Genomic DNA, 12,534 nt, shown 5'->3' with positions numbered 1-12,534 from the left:
AATGCTACTCTCACTTATGATTAGAAAAGCTTCTCTTTTCAGATGGAAGTGACCACTGGGATGACACAAAAGACAACATAGTTCTGAGAAGAAATGACAGAGGAGTGTTCAGCACTGAAACATCTCTATCACACCCCCCAAGGCTCAGGGTCCATTGTGGAAGAGGTGGCAGACAGAATGTAAGAGCCAAAGGAAGTGTACCACTCCTTACAATGCAATTGTCCAGACAGAAATTGGCCATGATATCCATGACCTCACAGTGCCTAGCAGTACCTTCACAAGACCCTCATAATAGGGTAAAAAGACAGTGACATTAAAATAAAAAAGAGACTAATGGAGAGAGGGAGGAGATATGATGGATAGTAGAGTTGTGAAGGGGAAAGTGGGGGAAGGGAGGGAAATGTTGTGGTTTATTATGTGTACATATAGAAGTTTTCAATTAAAAAAAAAAAACAGTATTGCATCCCTGGAGGGATTGTAGAAATTAATGCTACTATAAAGGACTCAAAGGATGCATGGTTGGTGGTTCCCAAAACATCTCCCTTTAACTCTCCTATTTGGTCTGTTTATAAGGCAGATGGATCCTGAAGAATGACAATGAATTATCAGAAACTTAATCAGGTGGTGACTCCAATTCCAGCTGCTGTACCAGATGTGGTATATTTGCTTGAGCACATTAACACAACTCCTGGTATCTGGTGTGCAGCTATTGATTTTGTGAATGCATTCTTCTCCATATCTATCCGTAAGGACCACCAGAAGCAATTTGCCTTCAGCTGACAAGGTCAGCAGTACACCTTTAATGTTTTACTTCAAGGTTATAGAGACTCTCCAGCCCTGTGTCATAGCTTAGTTTGCAGGGGTCTTGATCACCTGTCCCTTCCACAAGGTGCCACAATGGTCCATTATATTGATGACATTGTGCTGATTGGATTGAATGAACAGGAGGTGGCAGCCACTCTGGAGTTGTTGGTACAACATATGTGCATCACGGGATGGGAAATAAATCCATCCAAAATTCACCTCAGTGAAATTTCAAGGAGTTCAGTGTGTGGACCATGCAAGGATTTTCCTTCTAAGGTGAAGGATAAGTTGTTGCATCTGACCCCTTCTACAGAAAGAAGCACAATGTCTTGGGCCTATTTAGATTTTAGAGACAGCACATTCCTCAATGGGTGTCTTATCTTGTCCTATATGTCAAGTGACTCAGAAAGCTACTAGTTTTCACTGGGGCCCTGAATATGAGAAGGTTCTTCAACAGGTCCAGGATGTTGTGTAGGCTCCTCTTCCCCTTGGGCCATAGGATCTAGCAGATCTGATGGTACTTGAGGTGTTGGTGGCAGCTAGGGATGCCTTTTGAAGCTGTTCACAGGCCCCGATAGGTGAATCACAGTGGAGGCCCTTGGGATTTTGTAGCAAGGCTGTACCATCACCTGCAGATAATTGTTCTTCCTCTGAGAGATGGCCCCTGGCCTGGCCTGCTATTGGGCCTTAGTGGAAACTGAATTTTTGACAATGGGCATCAAGTTACTATGTGACATGAGCTTCCCATTATGAGCTGGGTGATATCTGACCCACCAAGACATAAAGTTGGACATGCACAGCAGCAATCTATCATCAAGTGGAAATGGTATATAAGTGATCAGACTCAAATAGGCCCTGAAGGCACAAGTAAGTTACATGAGGAAGTTGCCCAAATGCCTATGGTTCTATTCCTGTAACAATGCCTTCCGTCTCCAAGCATGCACCTATGGCATCATAGGGTGTACCTATGATCAACTGACTGAGGTGGAGAGGACAAGGGTATGGTTTCCAGATGGTTCAGCATGTTATGTGGGAACCTCCCAGAAGTGGACAGCTGCAGCATTACAGCCCCATTTTGGGACAACTCTGAAGGACTGTGGTAAAGGGAAGTCTTCACAATGGGCAGAAATTTGGCCAGTGCACATGGTTGTGCATTTTGACTGGAAAGAAAAATGAGCAGATTTGCAGTTATACACTGATTCATGGGCTGTGGCCAATGATTTGGCTGGATGATCTGAGGCTTGGGAGGAGCACAATTGGAAAATTCGTGAGAAGGACATTTGGGGAAGGTGTATGTGTATAGAATTCTCTGAATGGGGAAATGATATAAATATACTTGTGTCTCATGTTAATGCTCATCAGAAGGTGGCCTCATCAAAGGATAATTTTAGTAATCAAGAAGAAAAGCTGACCCATTCTGTGCATAGTGGTCAGCCGCTTGCCTTAGCCATTGCTGTCATTGTCCAATGGTCTTATGAACAAAATGGCCAAGGTGGAAGGGATGTAAATTATGCATGGGCTCAACAACATGGACTTTCACTAAGAACATGTGAACAGTTACAATAATGAGGACTGTAGTTGCAATGTTTCTATCCTACCTTGCTTTGTATTGGGGAAAGATTTTACATTTCTGGTTGTACATGGGATAGTTAAAACATGTTAGGTGGAATTATGAGGGTTTTTTTTTTACTGTTTTCATTTGGAAATTAAGTATGATGTAAGGAGATATGGTTTGCTGTCAAGTTGACAAGGAGTGAACTTCTGATGGTTAAGGTGGTGTCAACTTGATCTGTTTAGTAATCCCCCCAAATCCTTTTCAGGTGGGTTTCTGAGGTTGCTTCCAGGAAGGATTAATTGAAGGAGGAAGTCTTTTCCCCACAGTAAGCCCTTCCCCCAGAGTGGATGACACCTCTCAGATGGGAACTTTATATAAGGAAGCTCTGGATGAAAGAGTCCCTTCCTTCCATTTGGCTGCTGGAGCTGCTTGTGACCTTCTAGTGTGGATTGAAGACCAGCATGGACTAAAGACCAACATCAACTGAAGACCCAGGTAAACTGAAAACCAGTGATTCCTCAGGAAGCCTAAAAACCTTCAGTTGATTGGGACTGCTAAGACATCTAGCCATATGGACTGAGCAGCTACCATGTTCCTTGAATCTCGGGCCTGCAACTGCTATTGGACTACTGCAAACTAATCCTACAAATCTCCCCCGCTTTTTAAAAATAAAATTCATTCTAGCAGTTCTGGTCCTCTAGAGAACCCTGACTAATATAGATGGCATGTGCAGTTCTGTTCATAGTGGCAAACATCCCTGGAACTCTCTTGCTTTCAATCCCCTCACAGATAAATTATTTTTAAATGTTTCATTATAAGCTAACATTTGAGTACCTTTTATAATGCATTTTGGCTCTGTGCACATTTTAACAATAAATTTTTACCAAGGTCTGTTCTTGAATATAAGTCCTGTGTGAACCAGCATGCCAGGCAAGGTACTACCATTACTGTTACAGGCCAAATCTCCTGTGATCTTGTCTTCACTCCATGAATAAAATAGACATGAAGACTGAAAAGGAAGAACAAATGAAGACTTTATCACATGGCAGTACAATTAACCAGAACTTTGAATGTTCTGAACTCCTACTGTAGATGGGATTCGGTTCCCAACTGAGCAGACTTAATGGTAATAGTGACAGCTGTGATCTCCAGGCTTTCAGTGGTATCAGTTATCAACCTAGAGTTCACAAGGGTGGAAGTTACAGCTCTGATTCATGACAGGTCTCAGGATACCCATCAACAAGTATTGTTTTGCCCTTGGTGGAACATGGAATACCAGGAAAGTGTGGTCAGTTAAAAATGGGAGCTAGTAACTACCAGTGGATAAGTGGATTTTTTTCATAGAATCAGGAGCTGATACTGCCAGAGCAAATGTGGGTCCCAGTATAGTATGTCCTAAATGGTCTAGTTGGTTTATAAATCCAGGTAGATAGATCTTTACCACAATAGCAGTTCTGGATCTTCAGAGTCAAGAGCAAGTCTAGCACCCTGAACACAAAGAACTCTGGGAACTCTCAGGACAAGAAGTGTGTCCAAGACTCCTACCACAAATGGCAAGAAGGGGCCCTTAGAAGAAAGAAGTGGTCTAGCAACCCCAGTACACGTAGCTGCATGCATCTTACACTAAGGTAGGTCATCTGCACAGGTGTCTTTTCTCTTGAGCATATTGTAAGTCAGATGAGAGGATTGATAATCAGCACAGTGAGGCTGTGCACAAGCTTTACATAGACCCAGGTGGACTGTGTGGGTGAATGTATGTCCTTAAGGTGAAAATCAAGGACACAAATTAAGAGTCTGACAATCTGGAAAAAAAAACCCACATGTGGTTAGGCAAAACATGGTTACTCTATTTGTCTTGTTTTTGTGGTGATTTAATTCAAGAGATGGTAGCATTGTACAATCCAATCAGAAAGCAGTTAGACACACTCATGGTAGTCATGACACTATTGTACCTATGGGCATATCATGACGAGAGGCCAGTGGTGGAGGACCCGGATGGGAGGGCTATTGATGACTTACTCTCTCAATGGCTTGCACAGCACCTTCTCTCACAAAGACAGCCAGCTAGTAGGGAAAAGGCTTTGAAGCCAGTACCAACATAATTTCTTCACATACTGAAATGTAGGATGTGCCAGAGTAGAGATATATAAACAAGCCATTAGGAAACTTACTACTTGATAAGCCCATTTAAAATATGAATTTTAAAATAAGAATTTGTTTTAAGGGCCAGGTCTTGGCTGGATAAAGCGACTTCTAGATGCTATAGATTATTAATCAAAAGGTTCTGGACTGGAGAGATCACTCACTCAGTGATTAAGGCTCTTGTTTGCAAAACCTAAACATCCTAGTTTGATTCCCCAGGACCCACATAAAACCAGATGCACAAAGTGTCCCAAACATCTGGAATTAGTTTACAGTGGCTAGAGCCCCTGTGCACTCATTCTCTCACTTTCTTTTTCTTATTTATATAGTATTTTTAGAGTGCTATATGTTCTAATTTTAGTTGTTCTAAGGTAAATAACAGGTTATTAAACTAAAGCATCCAATCACTATTGCACGATTCTATACATGTACATGTGAAAAATTTCTGAAATTCAAATAATTTATAGCATGTGAATTCTACTTAAGTCCAAATGATACTATGCCCAGTAGAGATTTGTTCAAAAAGTGTCACATCCACCCACTATGTATCACTTATAGCTATTTTCACACTATAGCAGTGGAGAGTCACAGCAATCACAGAGACCATGTGATCATAAATCTGACCATTACAAATAAATATACTATAATTAATTTACTCTGAATGTTGCCTAAAATAAAGTTACAGTTAGTTTCATAGTTGCCTAATCAAATGAGAGCCAATGTCCAATAAATTAAACTAAATATACATACTCTAACATTATGCTGTTTGTTGATTTGCTGGATTGGAATCATCATATCCATGTTTGTGGAGGAAGGATCAAGCAGTTTAATTCCTTTGAGTGGGCAGAGACCCAATTGGGGAAGATGAACATTTCTGGAGGGGGATCAATATAGTTAAGGCCTCTGAAATGTCCACTCAGTCACTGACAGGATGAGAATTGTGTTTTGTGTAGTTTGGCAAATTTAAAAAGAATAAATATAATATTGCATACCTATTGTAGAGAACAATGTGTTAGATTATTTACTCTGACACATTATCAATTAATGTTTCTTTTTACAATTTTATTGTACTTTGGAGGATGTGGCCCCTAATCTTACTCATAAAGGAAAAGCAGCCTACCACAAATATATATAGTTTCATAAACCAACAATGGACAAATGTTTGAATCTTTTTTATTATTTTTTCTTAAATGGGATAGAACCCTGGGTGTCACACAAACTAAATATAATCATACATAAAACTACCAGGTGGGCATGGTGGTGTAAGCCGTTAAGCCCAGCATCTGGGAGGCAGAGGTAGGAGCATCACCATGAATTCAATGCCACCATTATAATACATCGTGAATTCCAGGTCAGCCTGGGCTAGAGGGGCCTCCATACCTCACAAAAACAGAAACAAAAAAAGAAAACACTGCTGATGGTCTAGTCCTATTTTATTTTACTTTGGAAAGTAAGGTAAGAATTTCAGATGAAACTATCTGAGTGGAATTTCAAAGTTTTGGGCACAGTGCCTTCAATGTGATATCTCACCATGAATGTCATTGCTATGGGGAAGAGCACGTTTAAGGAGAAAAAATAATGGATAAAAGAAGTCTAGCATCAAGAAAAGGGCAGTAAGGGGTTGGAGAGATGGTTAAGTGGTTAAAGCACTTTCCTGCAAAGCCAAAGGACCCAGGTTTGATTCCCCAGGACACACATAAGCCAGATGCAAAAGGTGGCACATGCATTTGGAGTTTGTTTGCAGTGGCTAAGTGTCCTGGCATTCTCTCTCTGTCTCCATCTCTCTATTCTCTCTCACTCTCTCTTCTCTTGTCTCTTTCAAACAAACAAAATAAAACAAAGAGGAAAAAAGAAAGGGGCGAGCAATGAAGATGTACTAGGGACCTATTCTCCATCACACTTCTTCAAACTACAACTTTGAGAAGTCAGTCCCGGAGAGTTGAATCCTTGAGAGGAAACAAAACAAAACAAAACAAAACAAAAAAAAAACCCATTTCTACAGCAATTGATAGAAAAGTTACACTACTCAAAATGATACACAAATAATTGATTCCTATAGTATAAACTTTTAAATAAGAAGCAACATGAGTTATTTTATGACAGGTTTTATAAATGCCAAAGTTTTTATGATCTGCAGTCCATTAAAATGCAAACGTGTTAAATAATGTCATTGCAAAAACATTCATTTTCAAATGTGTCAGTATGTCAATGGCATTGCTTTTTCTGTCATATAATGTAAAACGACCATCTGGGATCTGCACAATTTTAGTTTAAGTTATCATTCCTCACATTCTCCAGCGGATTACAGACACTTTGGTAACATAATTTGATAATGTATATTGAGCACTCAACTGCAATGTCTTTAGTCAAGCTAAAAGATATTTGCACTGTTCAGCAATACTGAACAATCTGGAGAATGGATGAGACATAGTTCATGTGATCAAGAGTGATAAGAGCATAATACACAATACATTATAAGTGGTTTTTTTTTCCTACATGTTTTTAGTTACTAATTTGAGAAAGATGTGAGGAAATGATTATTCTTACTATTGAGAATAGACTCTGGAGGCATATGCCACCTTGTGAAACTGATTTTCAGTAGTTTCTGGGTAATGGAACCTGGCCTGAAGGCTGTGCAAAGAAGCTGATAGACATTGTTAGAGAACAAATAAGAATGGTACACATAAACAAATATCGTACCGTTTTTTAGTATTTATTGGTTACAATAATGTAAGGGTTTCTTCAGAATATACATTAAATCAATACATATGATTTAGAACTTAAAAATCAATTGGTTGAACAATATTTTTTTTATTAATCCTCTGAAGGGAATTTCTACTGGGTCTTAATAAAATGATGTAGCACTTGGGGAAAAAGATGCAACCTAGCAAGCCTGCACTGGAGGCCAAGATAGAAAAGACCTCCACTGTCACCATGGCCTTCCCCTTGGTGCTGTGGTAGACAGGGAGGAAGGTGACCCAGACACTGCAGAACACCAGCATGCTAAAGGTCAGGAACTTGGCTTCATTGAACGTGTCGGGCAGGTTTCTGGCCAGGAAAGCCACACTGAAGCTCCCTGCAGCCAGAGATCCCAGGTATCCCAGGACACAGTAGAAGGCAGTGACTGAGCCTTTGTTGCACACAATGATGATGTGGCCGAGTTCCGAGTGTGCATCAGTGTCCACAAAGGGAGGGGATGTTCCCAGCCAGAGTCCACAGAGAACAAGTTGGATGAAGGTACAGATGGGAATGATGAAGTTAGGTGCTCCAGATACCAGCAGCCTCCTCATCTTTCTTCCTGGATCAGTGACCTTGAAGGCCAGAACCACAGTAATTGTTTTGGCCAAGACGGTGGACACAGCCACAGTGAACAGAACTGCAAAGGTGATCTGCTGCAGGATGCACTTGGCTGTGTTGGGATGTCCAATGAAGAGTAATGAACAGAGGAAACAAAACTTGAGGAAGATGAGCAGGATGTAGCTGTTTGTTCGATTATTGGCCTTCACAATCGGTGTGTCTTGGTGCTTCACAAAAACCCCAAGAACAAGAGCAGTGAGTGCAGAGAAGAACAGGGCCAAGCAAGCCAGAGCCATCCCCAAGGGGTCTTCATAAGCCAGAAACGTCACAGTTTTTTGGAGGCAGTGAGTTTGCTCTTTGTTGGCATACTGATCAAGTGAGCATTTCACACACTGATCCATATCTGGCAGACAAAGCACAGTATCATCAGGAAAGTGGCAGTTTTTCCTTCTTAGTCACAGCACGCTACAAACAAGTGTTTTATAGTTAGCCCTGTTTGTATTCATTGTTCCTATTGGCAACAGTTGAGTTAGATTGCTCAATAGTCATGATTCGCAATTAAAAAGACCATTTTATTATGGCTAGATAAACAAATCTGTTTTTAAAAATATTTTTAATTATTTGTTTTCACTTAAAGGGGACAGACAGACAGACAGAAGAAGATATCTGGATGTACATATGTACTGGGTAATTAAACTGGTGTGCTTAGGTTTTGCAGGCACATGCCTTACCTGCTGAGCCATTTCTACAGTCTAACAAAGCTGTATTTTATGCACTCATAAATCCACTTTATCCTTGAGTAATCTTAAAAGAATAAATTCATTGTAGTGAACATGAATTAATTAATAATATAGCTTAGGGGCTGGAGAGATGGCTTCACAGTAAGGCATTTGCCTGCAAAGTCAAAGGACCCAGGTTGGATTCCCCAGAACCCAAGTTAGCCAGCTGCACAGGGGACATACGTATCTGGGGTTCATTTGCAGTGCTTGGAGGCCCTGGCACGCCCATTCTCTCTCTCTCTCTACTTCTTTATCTGTCAAATAAATAAATAAATATGAAATATTTAAAAAAAATAATATAGCTTAGATGAGGTGTTTCTTAATGTTTGGAGAGATGGAGAGATGGCTTAGAACTTAAGGCACTTGCCTGTGGAGCCTAAGGACCCATGTTTGACTCACCAAATCCCACATAAATGAAATGCAAAAGGTTATCCATGCACAAGCTCGCACAAGGTGACACATGTGTCTGAAATTTGATCATAGTCACTGGATGCCCTGACGTGCCAATTATCTCTCCTTATATCTCTGTCTCTCCCTCTCTTGCTCTTGCTCTCGCTCTTGCTCTCCTTCATTATAAAGCCAGTCTGTCTGGCTTGCCTCAAAAAAAAAAAAAAATCTGTCTCAGAATTCAGTAACAGTGCTGTCCAAGATCAGAGAGGTACATGATTCTAAGTCTTTATAAAGACCTATTTTTGACAATGTCCATAAATTTTGACAATAAGCTATTATTGTTTCCTCACAGTATGTCTTATGTCTATGTCTTATGAAATCTGCCTATATCAAGGTGATGTCCTACACCTTTGTCCTTAGATGGCAGTAGGCACATATAATTGTTTCAAAACTTGTTTTTAAGAAACAGTAATGGAATTGGAGACCCCTAGATAATTAACACTAATACCACTATTGCTTAAATCCATTTCCTTGGAGTACATATCAACCTACTAATTTTAAAAGGACATAACATTTACCAACATCTCCAAATTCTACCTCAATAATCCTTGGTCTATGTTTTAGCAAAATTTTGTCAACAATTTATTGAGAAAGGATTATGAACAAGGTAATTTGCCAACTTTGAAAAGAATGAACGGATACATAGTAGTGAATTGAGGGAAAATTCAACCCACCTATAAGTTGTACTTTTCATCGTGGTGTTTTGACAATTTTGACTGTGATTACACTGAATCATAAAATAGGATTAAAATAATTACATGGTATTTCATGAGTATTTCCATTGAGGTAATTTTTCCCATTTATAACTCTAAACTCTTCTTAATCATGTTTTCTAAATTTATCTGCATTCAATTTTAGTAATTGTGTAGATATGTCATATATATTCTATACTATAAGTCTTTAAATTCCACCTTATTTGGTACATATCATGTGGATAACATTTATAAATGAAAAGAAAACTTCAGTGTTAATATTAAACTTATCCATCATCACTAAAGTTGGTATTTAACTAATCAATTTGAATTGTATATTATGGTATTATCTGAATAAACACAGTGTTTTATTTCCATTCTAATGATATTATTTTAATTCTATTTTATGACATTATCCAGTGGGTATACATCTAAAAATTTTAAGTCAGTCTTATTCCTTTTTTTTACTTCAACTATCAATATCTCTGGACCCCCACTTTGATTCCTGGTACACTGGAAATGTGCTCTGGGAATGAGCACACAATGCTATCTCCAAGATGAAAATATAGAGGAATTAATATTTATATTATTTAAATCCCTTTGATCATATTTATTAAAACCTTCAGGAAATACTCTAAGGTCTCACCTCCATATTTTTTTTTCATTTATTATCTGTAAAATAGAGGGCAACATAAAATAACACCCATTTGTCAATTCTATGTTCATCCTAGCAGTCTTGACATCCCAGAAAAACATTATTTATTTTATTCATATTTTTGATATCTGAACATTTCCCACTACCTCCTTAAAAGCTTAAATATACATGTAAAACAACATTTGCCACATTTTTAAAATCAGAATATTTAGATTTCTTGAAATAGGTTTTTAATGTTTGTGATATGCTATTTTCTACAGTTTTAAACTTAATTTTTTTTTCTTAACTATTTTGTATATACTCACTAGATATTATTCTTATATTGAAAGTATTTGCAAAATTACATATTTTTTATAGCCAAAAGCATGACATCTCTGAGCATTTCCTCTCTGCCAGTAACCTACTGGGTAATGGGAGGATAAAGACATGGAAGATTCCTCCTTTTAACTTTCACTTTATGTAAATTCAAAGATTACGTGTACTTGAAGAAAATATTAGGTGGGACATTCCCTGAAAGGGATAATATATTCACTGATTATTGGATCTCAAACAGTTTTTTTTTTTTTATATGGGGGAATTAGTATCTACAATGGATCTAGGTAATTAGATCAGTGTTCTTGTTTTCTTTTTTATGTTTACTGCAACTATTAACACCCCTGGATACCCAGTTTGATTCCTGGTACACTGGAAATGTGCTCTGGGTATGAGCGCACACTAAGGCTCTAACATGAAAATATTGAGGAATTAATATTTATATTATTATTTAAATCCCTTTGGACATATTTATTAAAGCCTTTAGGAACTACTCTAAGATCCTACCTCCATATGTTGTTTTTGCTTCTTACCCATAAAATAGAGAGCAACATTAAATAACACCCAGGGTTTTTTTTAATGGAGGAAATTAGTAACTACAGTGGATCTAGGTAATAAAATTGAGGTTTATGGAAGAAAGTGAGTGTTATTTTCATGTTCAGGAGCATTTATCTTTTCAACCAAATAATTACATTAAGCAAGGAATAGATATTATTTGTCTCTTTAGGTCCCCTCCAGGCCCATACCAGTTCTCAGTATGGGTGTAGAAGAAAATCAAACTGTAGAATTTCTACCTAAGCCATCAACGTACCCGTTTTGTTAGAAACCTCATTTTCTGGGCAGAGGGAACAATCAAAGCAGCAGGCTGCCTTTCCCTCCTGTCGAAACTTCCTGAAACCAGGCCTGCACGGCTCACTGCACACAGAGGAGGGAATCTGAGGAAAACCAGAAATGTGCTGGTAACAGGTAGGACTTTCATCTATTCCATTTATAAGCATATGTCAACACAATGCCTCATTAACAAACTTATTTTCCACACCTTCAATATAATTGAAGCATCACTCTCCATATAGTACATTGTTTGTTGTCGTATGTATGGATAATTTTTATTATTTATTTTCAATGTAGGGTCTCACTCTAGCTCAGGCTGACCTGGAGTTCACTATGTAGTCTCAGAGGGGCCTCGAACTCATGGCCATCCTCCTACCTCTGCCTCCCAAGTGCATGGATTAAAGGCATGAGCCACTACGTCCAGCTTGTATGGGGATTGTGATAAAACATTTTGTTGTTTCCAAACATTTTTCAAAAGACAGAAAGAAAATCTAGGACACTGGAAAAAAAGTCCTATACAATATGTTGCACTTAACCAAATAACATGGGACACACATGACCCCACATGATTTTTACATTTCATGTCTACAGTAAAGCGTTACACTTCATTACCACATACCTGCCTGCTCCCAGTGGCCCACTCGGTTGTCTCATCCGACAAATACAACTGCTGACCAAGGGGCAGATATGAAGAAAACTGTCCTATTTTCACCTTTATTCCAAGACCTTGTTGAAAATTCCAAATGTGGAGAATATCATAGTCTGCATCAAATTTTGTTTTCTCATTAATAATCACCAGGTCTCCAACAGGGTTAATAAATTGCATGTTCTTCAAATAGTAGTAAAACTAGAAGAGATGTATAATTTTGCAATTAATTATGTACACACGTATAGACATAATATGTGTCGTGGGTTATAGCCTTTTGTTTTTTAACTCATCCCAAAACAGGAAACTTTATTACATGTACCCAATTGTGTGAAATCAATGAGATTCTATAGATCAATTAAATATTACTA

At 38.5% G+C, this 12,534-nt stretch overlaps 1 protein-coding gene across 1 annotated transcript in view; it reads right to left on the bottom strand.

Moving 5' to 3' along the window:
• Nucleotides 1-12,534, bottom strand: part of LOC101600514 (vomeronasal type-2 receptor 116) — an 82,481-nt gene that overhangs the window by 64,701 nt on the left and 5,246 nt on the right. Inside the window, exons 5-8 of the mRNA XM_045139101.1 lie at nucleotides 12,137-12,364; nucleotides 11,498-11,621; nucleotides 8,530-8,532; nucleotides 7,341-8,201 (exon numbers count right to left, since the gene is read on the bottom strand). Of these exons, the coding sequence (XP_044995036.1) occupies nucleotides 7,341-8,201; nucleotides 8,530-8,532; nucleotides 11,498-11,621; nucleotides 12,137-12,364 (1,216 nt within the window). The remainder of the gene's footprint in view (nucleotides 1-7,340; nucleotides 8,202-8,529; nucleotides 8,533-11,497; nucleotides 11,622-12,136; nucleotides 12,365-12,534) is intronic.

This window comes from Jaculus jaculus, chromosome 20, assembly GCF_020740685.1.
Source record: "Jaculus jaculus isolate mJacJac1 chromosome 20, mJacJac1.mat.Y.cur, whole genome shotgun sequence".
NCBI lineage: Eukaryota > Metazoa > Chordata > Mammalia > Rodentia > Dipodidae > Jaculus > Jaculus jaculus.
The sequence above is the reverse complement of the archived record's forward strand: the minus strand, read 5'-3'. Positions and strand labels throughout refer to the sequence as shown.